The sequence below is a fragment of the Rhinoraja longicauda genome, chromosome 7 (genome assembly GCF_053455715.1).
Source record: "Rhinoraja longicauda isolate Sanriku21f chromosome 7, sRhiLon1.1, whole genome shotgun sequence".
NCBI classification, from domain to species: Eukaryota; Metazoa; Chordata; class Chondrichthyes; order Rajiformes; family Arhynchobatidae; genus Rhinoraja; species Rhinoraja longicauda.
The window spans coordinates 71,975,361-71,995,775 of record NC_135959.1 but is presented as its reverse complement, the minus strand read 5'-3'; the positions used below and the strand labels follow the sequence as shown (position 1 = coordinate 71,995,775).

The 20,415-nt window shown below is 40.5% G+C and overlaps 1 protein-coding gene across 5 annotated transcripts in view; it reads left to right on the top strand.

Moving 5' to 3' along the window:
• Positions 1–20,415, top strand: part of LOC144595377 (short transient receptor potential channel 4-like) — a 93,820-nt gene that overhangs the window by 54,594 nt on the left and 18,811 nt on the right. For all 5 annotated transcript variants that reach the window (XM_078402841.1, XM_078402842.1, XM_078402840.1 and 2 more), the window contains exons 2-5: positions 1,719–2,122; positions 10,089–10,607; positions 14,172–14,508; positions 19,288–19,427. In XM_078402841.1, the coding sequence (XP_078258967.1) occupies positions 1,745–2,122; positions 10,089–10,607; positions 14,172–14,508; positions 19,288–19,427 (1,374 nt within the window). In that variant the 5' untranslated portion in view covers positions 1,719–1,744. The remainder of the gene's footprint in view (positions 1–1,718; positions 2,123–10,088; positions 10,608–14,171; positions 14,509–19,287; positions 19,428–20,415) is intronic.

Sequence of the window (20,415 nt, the reverse complement as noted above, 5' to 3'; positions counted from 1 at the left end):
GATTGGAATCCCATTTGCCGCGGTGAGGAGGGGGCTGCGTTTACCATAGCGGACGGATGTCATCATTCGAAGGGAGAAGAAAACTCACCTCAGCCCCGGTGTCCACAAGGAAACGAGCCCCGGCACGGCGATCCCACGCAAAAACGCGACGAATCTGTCCAGCCGCCGAAGCAATCACTGACGGCCGGCCCCAGTGTTTCCCGGGAATGAGCAGGGCGGCAGCATGTGAGGCTGGGAAAGCACATCTCGGACCCGCAGACCCTCAGCATAGGAGCTCCGCAAGGCTGCGTACTCTCCCCTCTCCTTTACTCTCTCTACACCAATGTCTGCACCTCCACAGACTCCTCTGTCAAGCTTCTCAAGTTTGCGAATGACACAACCCTGATTGGACTGATCCAGGATGGGTAGGAATCTTTCTACAGACAGGAAGTGACACAGCTGGTGTCCTAGTGCCTTCGCAACAACCTGGAGCTCAATGCTCTTGAGACAGTGGAATTGATAGACTTTAGGAGAGCTCCCCCTCCCCTCCCCCCACTCACCATCAACAACACCACAGTCACCACTGTGGAGCCATTTAAGTTCCATTTAACTTGGCCAAAATCGCATTTACCAACGGAGAAATCGGATCGGAAAAAAAAGGGAAAAAACTATGTATAGACTTATAGTGAACAGTAGGGTTCCGATAGAGGTCGCTAGGGGTTCCGCAAGAAATTCCCCACCGCTTGGAAATTTCCCCGAAAATGTGGCACCTAGGCTGGGCAAGGCAGCCAATCTCGACCTCACCGGGACTCCCACGGCCAATCGGTTGGTTGAATTTGCAACCTGCGGCCGGGGCTCTGGAACTCCAGCCCAGCTGGAGCCAGCAAATCTATCCCCATAGCAGCCATCCTTGGCCGGCTGGATAAACCAGCAAAGCACTGGAATCAAGAGTGCCAGAAAATCAGTGGTGGAACTGTAATGAGTAAATATTAAATTTAGGTGCAAGATTATATAACGAAATTAATTAAGACGGGGTTAAAATATAAAACACAGCAGAAAAGCCAATTACCACCTTTTTGGGCTGATTATCAATTAATGTGCTAATTTACTTTAAAATAGACAATAGACGCAGGAGGAGGCCATTCGGCCCTTCGAGCCATGTATAGTAAAATGTTATTAGTATACAGTGACATATTCACATTAATTTGTAATGTCCGTTTTTACTTTGAAATTCACGAAAAGAAGCTTGAAACTGGTAAATTTGTGTGTAAATTTTTCCAATTTTTTGACCCCCGCTGTACGCCTTGCGCAAGCGTTCGGCTCTTTTCCTCTTTTTTTTTACCTCACTCACATGCCTGTGGTATTTTATTTCATTCTTCACATGTGTAAATTATAATGTTTTATTCATTGTTTACTGTTTGTCATGTTGTTACTTAAGAGCAAAGCACCAAGGCAAAATTTCCTTGTATGTATACTTGGTAATAAAATGTATTCAATTCAATTACCAATTTTAAATTAAAACAACATTTCTAGAAATATGAGAAAGGCAGCATCTTGGATAAGAGAAAGACAATGTTTCTGGTCATTTACCTTTTTTTTAATCAGAATAGTAATCAATTAGTGTTTCTCCATAATGCTAACCTGCTGGGTATTTTCAGCATTTTCTTATTTCAGACTTCCAATATTTGTTTGTCTTGTCTTTTTGAGAAAAATATAATTCTGCTTTACTGTTTTTTTAGAGACAAGACTTTGACATTCATGAAGAATGTCTCAGCTGTATTACAAAAGAAGTGATAATGCACCCTATAGAGATCGAATTTCTCTTCGCATTGTGAGAGCAGAATCAGAACTCTCTCCTGCAGAGAAGAGTTACCTAAACGCTGTTGAGAAAGGTGATTACGCAAGTGTAAAGAAAGCACTCGAAGAAGCTGAAATTTATTTTAAAATCAACATTAATTGCATTGATCCTCTGGGACGAACTGCACTTCTCATAGGCATTGAAAATGAGAACTTGGAAATCATTGAGCTTCTTCTGAGTTTCAATGTATACGTCGGAGATGCTCTTCTACATGCCATCAGGAAGGAAGTAGTTGGAGCTGTTGAACTACTATTGAATCATAAGAAACCTAGTGGAGAAAAGCAAGTAAGTGCATGAATAATGAATGTCTTCTGAATTCTTTGTAGTCAATCAATTATCCTGCAGCATGTTCTTTTCACTCTACAGGTTCTTCATAGGGAAAGTGCAATTCAGACATGGGGAATTTTGCATAGCCTAATTTGCTCAGCTGCCATTATTTGATACAATGATATTTTTCCACGGTGAAATGTCAAAGACTTGTGGGCATAGCCTTAAGGGCCTGTCCCACTTAGGCGATTTTAAGGCGACTAGGCTGTCGCCGACAGTTCGCCGGGGTGTCGCAGGCATGATCGTGAGGAGTCTTCCAAAGATCGTAGTGGATCGTAGTGGATCTCGGCGCTTCGCTGAGAAAACAAACGGTTTGAAATTTCTCGGTGACAGCTGGCTTGTCGCCAGGTATCGTAGCTTATTGCGGTCGCTGTCTCATGCTGTCCCGAGGTTTGATAGGTTCCCTTAAGATGCATATAGAAGCACATAATATTAAAATAAGTAAAGTCATTTCAAAATACCATAAAATGCTTGTGTTTAACCAATTTATTTACCGTCAGGACATTTGACAGGTAGATTGGAGGCGACAGTTTGACGGTCAGGTAAGCGTGGGAATTTTCACGATGTTTTTGGCCTCAGCCATTACATTTAAAGTGGGCTCCAAACCCAAATATTCAACCCAGAAACCAGATATGCATCTCCCTTACATTTTCAAAGAATGCCCAAACACTTTTCACAAAAATCCACTGAACCACTTTTTAAATAATTTTTTTTAATACAGCTATTAGTAAACTGGAAGTAAATCCGGTTTATTTCTTGTTACAGTGAAGCTGGGTTTTTAAGTAACCCATACAAGGTGTTATAGTTCAAAACTCTCAAGTACTTACCGACTTGTCAGTGATTTCAGCGAAAATTAGGACGCCGGAGAAGCATTGACAGCGTGGGAATTTTAGCGATGTTTTTGGTCTCAGCCATTACATTTAAAGTGAGCTCCAAACCCAGATATGCAACCTAGAAACCAAATATACCTCCCTTACATTTTCCAAGAATGCCCACACACTTTTCACAAAAATCCACTTAACCACTTAAAAAATTATTTTTGTTTAATACAGCTATTAGTAAACTGGAAGTAAATCCAGTTTATTCCTTGTTACAGTGAAGCTTAGTTTTTAAGTAACCCTTGCTTTTTAGTTCAAAACTCTCAAGTACTTACCGATTTGTCAGTGATTTCAGCGAAAACCAGGACGCCGGAGAAGCATTGACAGCGTGGGAATTTTCGCGATGTTTCAGAAGACGCTGTAATCTCGACCTGACTCGGCATTGTCGTGGTCATTATCGTCGGGTAAAAGAAAAGTTCGGCGATCTGCTACGACTTTGACAGTCGCCGGCAGTCGCCAAAAAAATCGCCTAAGTTGGACAGGCCCTTTAAGTTGAGAGGGGAAAAGTTTAACGGAGATGTGCGGGCCAAGTTTTCCAAAGGCACGGTGGGTGCCTGCAACACGGTGCCAGAGCTGGTGCTGCAAGCAGATATAATCGTGGTTTAAGATGCTTTCGGATAGACACATGGATATGAAGGGATATGGAACACGTGCAGGCAGTTTAACTAGGCATCATGTTCGCTGTGAACATTTTGGGCCAAAGGGCCTGTTCCTGTGCTATATTGTTCTATGAGAAAGGTTGAATAGATACTGGAAGTACATAGTTGTGCTCTGATCCAACATACAGACAATGGTAGGGTTAATCACACAGAAAGAAAAATAAATATTTAATAACTACACTCAAGGTAAGTGGGATTAGCATGGATGGATACATGATGGTCAGGATGGGTCAAATGGCCTGTTTCTGTGCACAGTGATAATAGTTTTGAAGATACGAGTGTTAGGTTTAATAAAATATTATTTCATCTGAAATTATTTAATTGAGGGACTTTTAACGAATAAATAGCCACCTGCAGATTAATTTTAATTACCAAGGCAAGTTCCTTGTATGTATACATACTTGGCTAATAAAATGTATTCAATTCAATTCAATGCACATTTGCATTTTGTCAAAATGTTCCTTTTTATTAGCATAAGTTATTACAAACAGAGAGGAATGCAAGAATGTGTGCTTTCAGAAATAAAGCTGCTGAATTCTAGTCTTTATCCTGTGGCCACTTCTGGCTTTTTCAAGTACCAAATGGTTCATTAATATAATGACTTATGCTTATTGCGATATCTCTGGAATGATAACAACTCTTCAAGAGAGGGTTGTAGGAGGGAGGCAGCCATTGAACAATTGGGTAGAATTGATCCAAGAGCAACAGAGGTAACGTTATATACACCGATCAGCCAAAACATTATGACCTGATGAGCCAAAACATTATGACCTCCTGCCTAATATGCTGTTGGTCCTCCGTGTGCAGCCCCATACGCATCAGGGTGCAATGCACTGTGTATTGTGACACATTCCTCCCATGACCACCATTAAACTTTTCTGTGACTTGTGCCACAGTAGACCTTCTGTCGGTTCGGACCAGACGGGATAGCCTTCGTTGCCCGCGTGCATCGATGAGCCTTGGACGCCCAACATCCTGTTACCGGTTTGTGGTTTGTCCCTCCTCGGACCACTGTCAGTAGGTACTCACCACTGCTGACCAGGAGCACCCCACAAGCTTAGCTCTGACCCAGTCGTCTGGCCATAACAATTTGGCCCTTGTCAAAGTCGCTCAGGTCTTTACTCCTGCCCATTTCTCCTGCATCCAACACATCAACTTCAAGAACTGACTGTTCACTTGCTGCCTAATATATCCCACCCGTTGACAGGTGCCATCGTAACAAGATAATCAATGTTATTCACTTCGCCTGTCAGTGGTCATAATGTTTTGGCTGATCGGTGTATATATATTGGATGCAATGATTACATATTTACCTTGCTAGACCGTTAAGTATATTCAATGTTATTTTGCACATTTAGTAGCTTGCACACATAGGAATTCCTCATCAAAAGCTAAAAGTAAAAAGTCCTTTTGAAATCACCACCTACTGTCCTGGTAGTTATATAACAATAATAGAATTGCTCACTTACCCTGGCTATCAATCACTGGCATTTAGCCTACTACAGACACAGAGATGAGGTGCGGAACCCCCCTGTGAACTTTTGGCAATGTCTGCAGTGTCCAGTTTCAACTCTTCTCCCCCACCCCAAGCATACTTCACTTAATATGTTATGTCTGAAACAGCTCATTTACTCTGGTTCAAAATATCTTCTGAAGTAGATCTGTTCAATCTGCATTTGAATGAATTGGTGCAACTTGGTTCCATTGATTCTTGGTAGAGTCTTTGTTTTATTAGCTTATACCTACTAAAATAATGACCCAGGATCTGCACAAGGTAGTTATTCACAGTTTTTAAGTTGATTCTTTTTCCTCGTACCTCAGATCTAACTCATTTCATGATAAGAATTGTTAAAAATGCTAGGTGACAAAACCATTGCAGCATCAATGACATATGTTAATCAGACATGGCCAAGGAAACCTGCTGATTAAAACTCAGCCGGTCAGGCAGCATCTTTGGACCGAATGGACAGAGGATATTTTGTCAGGACCCTTCTTCAGACTGATGGAGTAGGAGGGAAAATGATGGAAAAAAGAGAGTGTTTGGGAAAGAGGGGTGAAATGTAAAGTGGGAGGGAGGCTATGGATGGAAGGGGATGGGGGGGAAGGAGGGATATCGGTGGAAGGTGATGGATGGGAGATGAGGATACAGAGGAGCAGAAAGAAATGGGGGTGGTAGGGGAAATGTGTGAGCACCAGGATGGGGAGAGGAAGGGGGGGGGTTATTATTTGAAATTGGAGAATTAAATGTTGTAGGTTACACAAGCGGAACATCCAGTGCTAGAAGAACAGCACCTCCTATTCCACTTATGCAACCTACATCCCAATGGTATGAACAGTGAATTCTCCAATTTAAAACAATCCCACCTCTCTCCAGCCCCCCACTCCTCACCTTACCCTGGTGCAGGCACATTTTTCTCGTCATCCTGGTCCTTATACCTCTCATAGGGTCCCCACCCCTCTCATCTCAGAGCCTCCATTTCCCTTTTATCTGTCTCTCATCCCTTCCTCCCACCCGACTTTACATTCCACTCCTCTCATTTCCTTATCTGACACCCTTCTTTTCTCCTCCAGCCTCTGTCACATACTCCATCCATCTGCCATTCACCCCTTCCCTCACCTGTATTCACCTATCTCTTGCCTAGCTTTGCCCCATCCCTACCTCACATGCTACCTGACCCACTGAGTTTCTCCAGTGCTTTGTTTTGTGCAAGATTTCAGCATCTGCAGTCCCCTGTATCTCCTGCTGATTAACACCTTTTCTGAATTGATGAATCAGTACTCCTCCATGTTGAATGTCACTTGGAAGCAACACAGCAACCAGCGAGGGCACAGAATGTACTGTGTTGGGAACGTTATTGTTCAATACTAAGATTGGTGTTGTTGGTGATTCACTTGACTGTGCTGTTTACAATGCAGCAGTATTGGGTTCTCAGCAGATGCTAACACAGTCAACAGGATGTTTAAACCTGCTTTGATCACATTTTTACCAATCCAACTGCTGCCTGTTCATTTGCCCATGACAGTTTTGCCATGAATAACAGCTACAGTCTTTGTGGCAAGAGAATCTCTATAATTTGCTACTGCTCATAAAGGTAGATAAATCTCCCGGGCCTGATCATGTATATCTGCTGGGCCCAATGCTGTTCATTATCTAATCAATGATTTGGATGAGAACGTACATGGATGATTAGCAAGTTTGCAGATGCCACTAAAATGCTTGGTGTTGTAGATGGTGAAGATAGTTGTCAAAGATTACAGCAGAATCTTGATCGGTTGGGCAGGTGGGCTGAGGAATGGTTAATGGAATTTAATATTGAGAAATTGTGGTGTTGCATTTTGGGAAGTCTAACATGGGTAGGACCTACACTGAATGGTAGGGTTCTGAGGAGTGTTGTGGAGTGGAGGGATCTGGGAGTGCAGGTATGTAGTTCCTTGAAAGTGGTGTCACAGGTGGATAGGGTGGTCAAGAAGGCTTTTGGCACATCAGTTGGAGTATTGAGTATAGAAGTTGAGAGATCATGTTACAGTTAAAGGATACTTTAGCGAGGCCACATTTTGAGTATGATGTTAAGTTTTGGTCACCATGTTATAGGAAGGATGTTGTCAAGCTTAAAAGGTTTCAGAGAAGATTTACCAAGATATTGCCAGGACTCGAGGGACGGAGCTATAGGGAGAGGTTGAGCAGGCTCATGCTTTATTCCTTGGAGCGCAGGAGGATGAGGGGTGATCTTATTAGAGGTGAACAAAATCATGAGAGGAATAGATTTTATAAACGCAGCCTTTTGCCCAGAGTAGGTGAATCGAGAACCATAGTACATAGGTTTAAGGTGAAGGGGGAAAAATTAATGGGAACCTGAGGGGTAACTTTATTTACACAAAGAGTGGTGGGTGTATGGAACAAGTTGCCGGAGGAAGTCGTTGAAGCAGGTGTCATCGTAACATTTTAAGAACCATTTAGACATAGGGTAGGAAAAGTTTATAGGACTGTGGGCCAAACACAGGCACGTGGAACCAGGCCAGGGCATCTTGAATTTAATGGGCAAGTTGGGCCAAAGGGCCTCTTTCCATGTTGTGCAACTCTATGACCATGTTGAAAATTGTACTGGTGTGCCATGCCTGCAATTATTGGGACAAATGCAATTTGACTAATTAATCATTAGAGGGCTGTGGGCCAAAAGCAAGCAAGTTGGATTAGTTTAGATGGGGCATATTGGTCGGCATGGGCAAGTTGGCCCAAAGAGCCTGTTTCCACGCTCTATGACTATTATATAACTCTACCATTGTAGTAATTACAATGCAGAACACATCTAGCAATTCAAATTTATATATTCGGGAAACAATATAAACACATTATACACCACAACTTATAATTTCATGGTCAGCATATCTTTGTACCTCAAAATGAATTGCCAACCTGGTGATGTTACAAAACTGGGTTACACAGAAGAAAAATGTGTGCAGTCATGCATTTTGCTCGTACTCTACCAAAATAGGAACTCGAGGGGTAACGTTTTCACAGGGTGGTGGGTATATCAACGAGCTACCAGAGGAGGTAGTTGACGCAGGTATATTAACAACATTTTTAAAACTTTTGGACAGGTACATGGGTAGGAAAAGTTTATAGGACTGTGGGCCAAACACAGGCACGTGGAACCAGGCCAGGGCATCTTGAATTTCATGGGCAAGTTGGGCCAAAGGGCCTCTTTCCATGTTGTGCAACTCTATGACCATGTTGAAAATTGCACTGGTGTGCCATGCCTGCAATTATTGGGACAAATGCAATTTGACTAATTAATCTATAGATAATCAATTAAGTGGTGGAATGCGTTGTTGGGAGAGATATTGTGGAGCCTTAATAATAGCTGCTTCAATTATGCAGCTTAGGACCTGTCAGGCTCAGTTAGTTACTGACATTGTTTTCTTTGTCCAAAAATGGACAAAAGAGCTGAAACCTCGAGGCGAACTGAGAGTGAGTGTCCATTATGTTGAATCTAATTAAATGAGAATGGCATCAGGGAACTTTAGTCATTTAGTCACTGAAGTCATTTGGAATCAAAGGGAAATTATTCTGTTGGTGCAATTATGTCTAGCGAAAGGTTAGCTATGGTTTTTAGAATTTGATCTTTTCTGACCGAAGACTTATCTGCAGGAGTTCCAGAGAGCATTGTTCTCGGCTCATTCCTATTCCATCAGTGACCTCCCAGACAAATGGAGCATGCAGTAAGATCTTCCTTCCATTATAAAGTTAGAACGGAATATTTGCTAATATTTTCACGTTTAATTCCAATAGCTGCTTCTCGGATCGTGAAGAAAATTCCATATGTATGTAAACATCAAAACGTGGATTACTTTAGATATAAGCTGATGAGTAGCAAGAGACATTTGTTTCACACAGAAACCAAACAATGATCAGCTCCCTCAGATATCTGCCAACCATCTCTCTGACATTCAATGGCATTAGTTTATTTAAATTATCTTCCATAACAAACTGTCCAACACAACATTAAAATATAAGCCATCCAGGAATGAAAACATTAAGTATCTTTTCACACAATGTATCCAATGTATGTGTGTGTGCTGTGTTATTTGAAATCTTTAAAACATATCGCCAGCTTTTTATTGGATACTAGACCAAGTGGACCTGTTGGGTCCATTCCTCGTAGAGGGAGAAAGGGAAGGGGAGAGGGTGTGACTGAGTGAGCCCTGAACCCAAAGCCTCTCCTGTATTGGTGTAGCACCCTCAATTCCCCCCCCCCACTCAATCTCCCTTATCCTCCCTCCTCCCCTACCGACCCACTCCACCCCCCCTACCCCACCCCCACTTGCCCCTCCCCTAGTCCCTCCCCCAGCGCTGCCTCCACCCCTATTCCCCCTCACCCCCACTCGCCCCCACCTCCCCACCCCCACTCTCTCCTGCCCCCACTCTCCCCACACCCCCACTCTCCCCGACCTCCACCCCCACTCTCTCCTCCCTCCAATATTTGAAGGGAAATCTAAACTGAATCATTTAATAGTTTCATTGCAATGCATCAGTATATGTGTCTGGTGATTTACAAGTCTTTGAAACGGGGAACAAGAAAATGTGCCACTTGTCCATCCAGGATAGTGAGTGTAGTTTAAAGAACATACTTGAATCAATGTACCTCTCAAAATCAATGGCCAGTTTTGGGGGCGTTGTCTAAAACCGGCATTCTGAATTAAACAAAATTCCAAACACAGTATTAGTGCTTCTCAGTTCGAAATTTTATGATTCTTTTCCATTGATTCAATCATTTCTCCCCAGATTGCATCTAAAGCCAACTGAACACAAACTTGGAGACTCCACTTTGTGTTTTGAGCTAAATTTAGTTTCGGCTCAAAATAATATATGTCCTGTTTGTTCCACAGGTTCCACCAATACTACTGGATAAACAGTATTCAGAATTTACACCAGATATTACACCAGTAATTCTCGCAGCTCACACCAACAATTATGAGATAATAAAACTGCTTGTTCAAAGAGGAGTCTCTATACCGCAGCCTCATGAAGTTCGTTGTAACTGTGTGGAGTGTGTTTCCAGCTCGGATGTTGACAGTTTGCGTCATTCCCGATCAAGGCTGAACATATACAGAGCTTTAGCAAGCCCATCTTTGATTGCTTTGTCAAGTGAAGACCCCTTTCTTACAGCATTTCATTTGAGCTGGGAGCTTCAGGAACTAAGTAAAGTAGAAAATGAATTTAAATCTGAGTATGAAGAATTATCTCATCAATGTGAATCATTCGCAAAAGATTTATTGGACCAAACAAGGAGCTCCAGAGAATTAGAAATTATACTTAATTATAGAGATGACAATAGCATTCTGGAAGTCCAGACAACAAATGATCTTTCCAGATTAAAGCTGGCAATTAAGCATCATCAGAAAAAGGTAAGACTTTCCGATATTTGATGTCACTTTGTTCTATGAATAGTCAATAGAATGAGCACCATTAAAATGGAACCAATGAGTCAGCACCATTCGAAATTATAATCTAGATTTTTTCATGCTAGGAAAAAGTGGAAGTGAAAGATAATGACAGTTCATTACAAGTAAGAAAATATATTTACTTGAAGTGATTAATATAATTGGAATAATATTAGAATACAAAATGTTAGTTTTGCAAAATATCTGCTTGGCTAGTTGTAAACCTGTGTATTTTTACATGAAGACATGGATAGTGGTTGTATAGTTCAGTGGACATGAAAATGCACTTTTTCATTCAATCATTGTTCATTTAGAAATGAACTAGAATAATTTCAATAATTATCTTTAATGTCTCGTTTACTTCTTTATATACAAAAGATCTCTGTGTATTTAATTGTATTTTCTCATTCCACCAATCTAATATTAGAATCAATTGGACAAAAAATTTATTGGACGTATTAATTATGTAAAATACTTTATTTACTGTGGGATTCAACTTTCCTTTGGACACGCGGAGAATCCTGACTTAAGAAGTCTGAGTGCAGGGAAGGATGTTGCCAGGACTTGAGGGCCTGACCTATAGGGAGAGGTTAGGTAGGCTAGGACTATAGTCTTTGGAGTGCAGGATACTGAAGGGTGATTTTTTTAAGAGGTGTATAAAATCATAAGGGGAATAAGTAGGATGAATGTACAGAATCTTTTTCCCAGGGTAGGGGAATCTAGAACAAGTAGGGGAAAAAGGTAAAATGGGGAAAAAATTAATAAGAACTGGGGGGGGGGGGTCTTTTTCGCCTTTTGCGTACATTGAATGAGCTGTCAGATAAAGCAGTTGAGGCAGGTACTATAACAACCTTTAAAAGATAATTGGATAGGAAAAATTTGGAGGGATATGGGGCAAACACAGGCAAATCGGACTAACATAGATGGGGAATTTTGATCAGCACAGCTACGTTAAGATGAGCTCCTGTTTCCATGCTGCATGACTTTGATTCCAAGTCAAAATGGTCACTGGTCCATAAAGAAACTAAGATCTCATCTTTCCATCTTAACATTCTACTGTATGAACAACAACAACATAGAAACAGAAAAGGGAGAAAACAGTGGTTGAGCCAGAAGGGTTCTTAACCAAGTGAAATCTTTTATATATCAGAAAGAACACCTGGGAGTGAAAAGATCCTCAGAGATTGGAGCCTAGGAAACCAAATCCTAGAGTCCTACTGTTGATGGGAATCATTGATCCGAAATGATGGCACTGGAAGTTGCTCTGATTCTGTGACAAATTATAGATAAGGTAGCGCAGCGGTAGAGTTGCTGCTTTACAGCGAATGCAGCGCCGGATACTCAGGTTCGATCCTGACTACGGGTGCTGCACTGTAAGGAGTTTGTACGTTCTCCCCGTGACCTGCGTGGGTTTTCTCCGAGATCTTCGGTTTCCTCCCACACTCCAAAGACGTACAGGTATGTAGGTTAATTGGCTGGGTAAATGTAAAAATTGTCCCTAGTGGGTGTAGGATAGTGTTAATGTACGGGGATCGCTGGGCGGCACGGACTTGGAGGGCCGAAAAGGCCTGTTTCCGGCTGTATATATATGATATGATATGATATGATAAGTAGATAGTTCACACGGTACATATACTTTGGGGAACTCTGTTAATTCAATTCCAAGAGTTTCTGAACTTACAAAGAGCCAGAATTACGTAATGTGGATATTGGTAGCTTCTGAAGCACCAACTATAATTTCAATGGACACCTTGAAATTAAACCTGAAGGCAATTATTTTGCTGGGCATCTCTGCTTGGCATTAACAAATCTGTAATATCATATCATATCTTATCTGTTTTTATATCCAGCACAAGGGATCTGCTAAAATGGGATGGCCTGATAGGCTGCTGCTTTCCAGGGATTGGTTGTAGATTAATTACTTAAGACATCCTCCATTAGGTCCATTAAGCGATAGAAGCAGAATTAGGCCATTTGGCGCATCAAGTCTATTATGCCATTCAATCATGGCTGATCTATCTCTCCCTCCTAACTCCATTCTCCTGCCTTCTCCCCATGACCTCTGACACCTGTACGAATCAATAATCTGTCTCTGCCTTAAATATGTCCATTGACTTGGCCTCCACAGCCTTCTGTGGCAAAGAATTCCACAGATTCACCACCCTCTGACTAAAGAAATTCCTCCTCAACTCCTTCCTAAAGGTACATCCTTTAATTCTGAGGCCGTGACCTCTGGTCCTAGACTCCCCCTCTAGTATCCTCTCCACATCCACTCTATCCAAGCCTTGCACTATTTGTTAAGTTTCAATGAGGTTCCCCCTCATCCTTCCAAATGGCGTCAAACGCTCATCATATGTTAACCCACTCATTCCTGGAATGCGGCCTGACTAACGCTTTATAGAGCCGTCAGCATTTCATCCCTGTTTTTGTATTCTAGTCCTCTTGAAATAATTACTAGTATTGCGTTTACCTTCCTTACTACCGATTTGATTTGCAAATTAACTTTCTGGGAATCGTGTACCAGCACTCCCAAGTCCCTTTGCACCTCCGATTTCTGGATTATCTCCCCATTTAGAAAGTAGTCTACACTTTATTCCTATTACCAAAATGCATGACTCCACACTTTGTTACACTGTATTCCATCTGCCACTTCTCTGTCCACTCTCCCAACCTGTCCAAGTCCATCTACAGAGTTCCTGCTTTCTCTACACTACCTGCCCCACCACCATTTTTCGTATCATCTACAAACTTGGCCACAAGACCTTCAATTAATCCAAATCATTAATATACGTGAAACCTCGTGGCCCCTGCACCGACCCCTGCGGAACTCTGCTAATCACTTGCAGCCAACCACAGAAAGCCCCTTTTATTGCCACGTTGCCTTTTGTCATCCAGTCAACCTTCTATCTCCCCTTTGATACCATAGGCTCTCATCTTCCTTAGCAGCCTCACATGTGGCAACTTATCAAACAAAGGCTTTCTGAAAGTCTAGGTAAACAACATCCACAGACTGTCCTGCTGTTTTCTTCATTTACTTCTTCATTACCATTAAATAGCTTTAGATCAAGGTTCACAGTCCTTTGACCGCTGGAAAAATCCTTCAAACGCTGTATGAAATGCATTGATGCAATATATTTGTCAATGGTAAAGATTGGGATGGATTTGTAATTACCCTGCAAACCATATCCGAACATGAATGACAGCATTTTAAGAGAACTGAAAAATATTGGCATGCGCTGTGTCAAGGAAACGGCTCCTCAAGTATAAGGCTAAAATATTAACATATGCAAATACTCTCATCCTTATTTCAGGTTGGTTTTAAGGCATAAGCTATTTAATTACACTGAGTACATTGAAATCTATATTTTAAGCTCTGAAATACATGATGCAACCTTGTTGATACTCGTTCGTATACATTGTGACGTGGCAAAGTGTATTTTCAATTAATTTGAGTTTATCCGTCTCAGTTTTATATCTTGTGCATTAATTCATTCTGCATTTTTTAAATGTATAATTCTTGTCTTCTAGTTTGTTGCTCAGCCAAATTGTCAGCAGCTTCTTGCTTCCCGTTGGTACGACGAGTTTCCTGGCTGGAGAAGGCGACACTGGATTGTTAAATTCATAACCTGCATCAGCATTGGATTACTATTTCCCATTTTTTCTGTGTGCTATTTGATAGCACCGAAAAGCACGTTAGGCCTTTTTATCAGGAAACCATTTATTAAATTTATCTGCCATACTGCATCGTACTTGACCTTTCTTTTTATGCTATTAATGGCTTCTCAACACATTGCCCGTACGGATTTAAATATGCAAGGTCCTCCACCGACCATTGTGGAATGGATGATATTGCCCTGGGTGCTAGGTAACTTATTTGTATGTATATGCAAATATTACATTAAATGTAATGAAATTGTAGCTTAAGTATTATTATTGTGTCTGTAACAGTAAATTTGCTGTTGTAGTTTTAGTGAACAAACTTCGATTCATTGTGGGTGATATAAATAGGGTATTAAAATAATTTGAAAAGACATCAGATATTAGAGTTCGTAAACTTTGAAATGTGTTTCATTTCTCTGCATTAAATCAAAAGTAAACAATGTTTTGCTTTAATTAATGATGTAAAGGAACAAAAGACATACAGTATTTGGGTTGCTTGAATCATGATCATATTTTAAAACCATATTTAAAAAAAATACCATACGAGAAAGTTTAGTCTAATTTTTGTGAAAATTTATGGATACTATTAAAGTCGACCTCTTTACAGTGGACACAACATGGTGAAAATATCCAAATAATACAGGTCAGGCTATGGTTTGCAAGCCTGGAAGGAAGATTAGTTTGTTAGTAGTGTCTGTCATGGTAAAGGGAAAGTTTCTGAAGAGGGTTCAAAGTAGTTAGTGAGAAAAGTCAGCTAAGGGGGAGAAACAACCGGAGGCTGGAAAGAGGATCAGGATGTTATGTTCACAACTGGAAGATGTAATGATGGATGTTGATTGCTCAAGAGTGCAATTACTGAACTTGAGTTTGAGAAGAACAGGAATCCTACTGGCTCAACTTTGAGGAAAGTGAATATGAAGAGCTTATTTTCTCAGTAGATAGTTACAAGGTGTGCTTTGACTGAATATGGCCAGTATTGGTATCAGCTCTATCAACGAAACTGCTCCTGAAGCACAGGGTCATAAATATTACCCTAGTCCTCATGTCTAACTATTTTTAACTATTAAAAGTTGTCACTAATAAATGGTAACTATGTTGTTATATTTGCTGAAGCTTTATTCTTTAACATAAACTGTACATGTAAAAAAAAAAACTGCTGAAAGAGGTCAGTGGGTCAGGCTGCATTTGTGGATAAAAAAATGTTTAAATCCCTCCCAATATCTAAATCTTATCCATTTACACTAATAAATGCATTTCTCTTCCTCTGAAGATTTTATTAACAAATTTAACACTGATTTATAATTTTTCCTTCACTTTCCCAATCCTAATACCAAATTCAGTCATGTTATGACAATCACTTGTAAGACACCCGTAGCATGAAATTACATTCTAATTTGCTTTTCTCTCAACATTTTATCATTTGCGCTTTAAGTTTTAAATATATACTAATTGAAAACATTAACATTATCCAAGCAAACTATACCAATTAAATTATATTACCAATTGAGGAATTGTGCTTTCTGCAGACAATTAGAGCGTTAAAATCTTTTATAGCCCCATTTCTTCTCTTAGTGATTACTTCTCTCTCTCTCTCTCTCTCTCTCTCTCTCTCTCTCTCTCTCTCTCTCTCTCTCTCTCTCTCTCTCTCTCTCTCTCTCTCTCTCTCTCTCTCTCTCTCTCTCTCTCTCTCTCTCTCTCTCTCTCTCTCTCTCTCTCTCTCTCTCTCTCTCTCTTTCACGCTCTCTCTCCCTTTCACGCTCTCACACTCTTTCTCTCTCCCTTTCACGCTCTCTCACACTCTGCCACTCACACTCATATAATATCAGTGTGATCAGGACATCTGCTTTTACCTAAACCTATTTTTAACTTGTCTTCTAACAAGACATATTTATGTTTGAATTGGGACTTGGTGACTTTGCCAGCGAATATCAAAACAAATCATTCTTGGCATCCATTAACTTAAATGCATATAAACCTGTTCACTGCCTCTTGTGCCAATGCTTCCCTTTGCATAAACTTGTGTAGTTTAACTAGTATTGTTACAGGATCTATAAAAAGATGAAAGATTCTGGCAGCACATTATAGCTACAGGTTAGATACAGTGATTTAACTGTAAAGTAAGAGGTACATGGATAGGAAAGGCTTAGAGGGATATGGGCCAAACGGGGGCAGGTGGGACTGGTGTCTGGGTCGGCATGGACGTTAGGCCAAAGGGCCTGTTTCTGCACTGTATAACTAACTCTGACTTTCAGACATCAATTTACTTTAGTTTAGATTTAGTTTAGTGATACAGCATGGAAACAGCCCACCAAGTCCACGCCAACCAGCCATCACCCATTCACGCTAGTTCTATTCTACACTTTAGGGACAATTTACAGAAGCCAATTAACCTACAAACCTGCATGCATTTAGAATGTGGGAGGAAACCAGAGCACCTGGAGAAAATCCACACAGACACAGGGAGAACTTACAAACTCTTTATAGACAGTACCTGTGGTCAGGATCAAACCTGGGTCTCTAGCGCTGTAAGGCAGCAACTCTACTGTTGCGCTACTGTGCTGCTCATGCGTTACATTTGTGTGTGAGCTGTGATGCATAGGATAGCATCGTTGCCCTTAAGTTACTCCAGAGACACATAAAAGATTAGTGCAGAAGCAATGTTATACAACCACATGAAATGATAAACTGGGAGCCTGCCTGTTCTCTTCTGGGGCATTATTTCAAGAAGACCAGAGATATTCCATGTGTTATCTTGTCCAGCAACTATCTCTCAGCCCACATCGCTGAGGACGGCATAGTGGCACAGTTGGTAGAGCTGCAACCTCATAGTGCCAAAGACCAGGGTTCAATCGTGACATCGGGTGCTCTCTGTGTGCAGGTCGCATGCTCTCCCTGTGACCTCATGGATTTTCTCCGGGTGCTCTGGTTTCCTCCCACAGCTCAAAGACGTACGGTTTTGTAGGTTAAATTGCCTCTGTAAGTTGCCCCTGCTGTGTAGGAAGCGGAATAACATAGAACTAGTGTGAATCGGTGATCGATGGTTGGCATGGACTCAATTGGCTGAATGGTCTGTTTCTATGCTGTATCTCTACTGAACTGAACTAAAAATCTTTCTTTTAAATCATGGTCATTATCTCGTCCCTGGGAGCTTTTTGTGTGCAAATTATGGTGACTATTCTTATTCCTTAGCTATAGTCTGCAATGAGTGATTATGAAATCGTGAAGGGACCAAAGTGGTCCTGATCATTTTATTTAAAAATGAATCAATTAATAAATTTCCCTTTTTAAAAAAAAAGCAGAAAAGTTGTTGATATATTTAGTTGCACAGAGATGTATATTTTCTCCAATATGTTCATTAAATGGCTGGGAATCCTGTCAGGGCCATGTGGAACATCCTAAAATAAAGATATAATTATAAAAATGACAAATTTCAAATTTTGTTTTGAAAAATATATTCTGGCTCATGAAACATGTCGAATGTAAATGTTTAAACGTTGTATTTTATGCTTGCCGAAAAATGCAGAGTACATTACTGGCTTCACCAGCAATCAGATCAGAATGTTCTGTCTATTATCAACCCACCTGATTTTTCATTTCATTGAATCAGTGGAGTGAAGTTCAGATTGGTTTTATATTGGACAGACAGCTTGGTCTGTCTGATAAATCCAATATGTTCAAGATCAAAATCTACTTCATTCTCCAATCTAATAATTTGATCAAATGTGTTTGATATGGGGAGATGGCAGGCACGGGTTACTGATTGTGGATGATCAGCCATGATCACGATGAATGGCCAAATGGCCACCTCCTGCACCTATTTCCTATGCTTCTATGTTTCTATGTTTGATTTTATCTTAGCTGGTCCACAACTTTAGATTGACTATGGCTGTTTATAGCACAGCACTGTGAAAAAAATAACCTGTTCCGTAAATGAATTGCTGCAATTAGGCATTCATTATTTATAATTTGAGAAATTCTAAGAAGATACCAAAATAATACTCTGAGTGGCAGTGATGCAGCTGGTATAGCTGCTGCCGCACAGCGCCTGAGACCCGGGTTTGATCCTGAGTACAGGTGCTGTCTGTGTGGAGTTTACACGTTCTCTCTGTGACAATAGACAATAGGTACAGGAGGAGGCCATTCGGCCCTTCGAGCCAGCACCGCCATTCAATGTGATCAGGACTGATCATTCTCAATCAGTACCCCGTTCCTGCCTTCTTCCCATACCACCTTCTCCCCTATCCTTAAGAGATCTATCTAGCTCTCTCTTGAATGCATTCAGAGAATTGGCCTCCACTGCCTTCTGAGGCAGAGAATTCCACAGATTCACAACTCTCTGACTGAAAAAGTTTTTCCTCATCTCAGTTCTAAATGGCCTAACCCTTATTCTTAAACTGTGGTCCCTGGTTCTGGAATCCCCCAACATTGGGAACATGTTTCCTGCCTCTAACGTGTCCAACCCCTTAATAATCTTATACGTTTCGATAAGATCTCCTCTCATCCTTCTAAATTCCAGTGTATACAAGCCTAGTCGCTCCAGTCTTTCAACATATGACAGTCCCGCCATTCCGGGAATTAACCTAGTAAACCTACGCTGCATGCCCTCAATAGCAAGGGTGACTGCATGGGTCTTCTCTGGGCACTCCGGTTTTCTCCAACATCCCACTTAACTTGCAGGTTTGTAGGTTAATTGGCCTTCGTAAATTTTCTCTGGTGTGTAGGGAGTGGATGTGAAACATATTACATGGAATTAGTGTGAACAGGTGATTGTGAGAGTTGGCGTGGACTCAGTAGGCCGTACCTGTTTTTATTCTGCATCAATCAATCAATGAATCAATCAATGTGAAATGAGAGAAATGTATTTTAATTCAAAACGAAAGGTGGAATTCACTGCTACTTGTCCTAATTAAGAATTTTAATTAATATATTTATTCTTAAGAACTATAAGCACATTTTCAGAACTCTGTTCTTTCTTTGATAACAGGTTTCATTTGGGGTGAAATAAAACAAATGTGGGACGGAGGACTTCAAGATTACATACACGACTGGTGGAATCTAATGGATTTTGTAATGAATTCTTTATACTTAGCAACAATTTCTCTTAAAATTGTTGCCTTTTTTAAGGTATTTGCCTTTCCATACCTGTTACTTTCTTCAATCCCACAATCTTTCAAAAATATGCTGCATGCAAATATTTCCTCTGACTCAGTCAAAATGTTGAATTTGCCAAGGTTAATGATAGCAAAAAATTTTTTTTTAAATTAAATCAACAAATACCTTGATCTCCTTTGAATTTTAGATAATTATGAAAATGAGTGAATATGTGAAAACATAAAAAGCAAAGTGAAATAGAGTTAAAGGGGATGAAAAATTATGAAAGTGGAACATATCTGGGGAAGAGTGGAGAGGAAGGCAGGCATGATGAATGGAGGTGAGCGGCACAAGGAACATGAAGATAAGGTTGGAAAAACAAATACAGAACGAACGTTAGAGAGTGAGAAACTAAAAAAAACAAATGAGAGTTAAAAAAAGACAAGAATTTAGGGTGGCATGGTGATGCAGCGATAGATTTGCTGAGATTCAGATTCTTAAAAAGTGAGAATTTGAGAACATTTGAAAGACATTTAGATAGGTACATGGATATGAAAGGTTTAGAGGGATATGGGCCCAACGCAAGCAGGTGGGACTAGTGTAGATGGGACATTTTGGGCAGCATGGGCAAGTTGGGCCAAAGGGCCTGTTTCCATGCTGTATGACTCCATGTATTCTAAAACTGTCCAGGATATTAGGCATGTTCGACAATTAAAGTTTCAAGATCAGGGTAGACTTTTTGTACTTGTACAGAACTGGGTGTCTTGCACGAGGACAATATTTCTTTGATGCCCACTTGGAATATGGGTGTTACTAAGTAAAAATACTTAGAAGATGTACATTTGGTAATACAATAAAATAAAACCGTTTAAATTAAATTTTGATATGAACTGGACATTAATCATAATAAAATTAATATGATGTTGATATTTTCCCCAATCATCTTTTAAATCCAATGGTTATAATTATAAATTAATATTTTGATCGAAATTTTTTCCATAAGACATAGGAGCAGAATTAG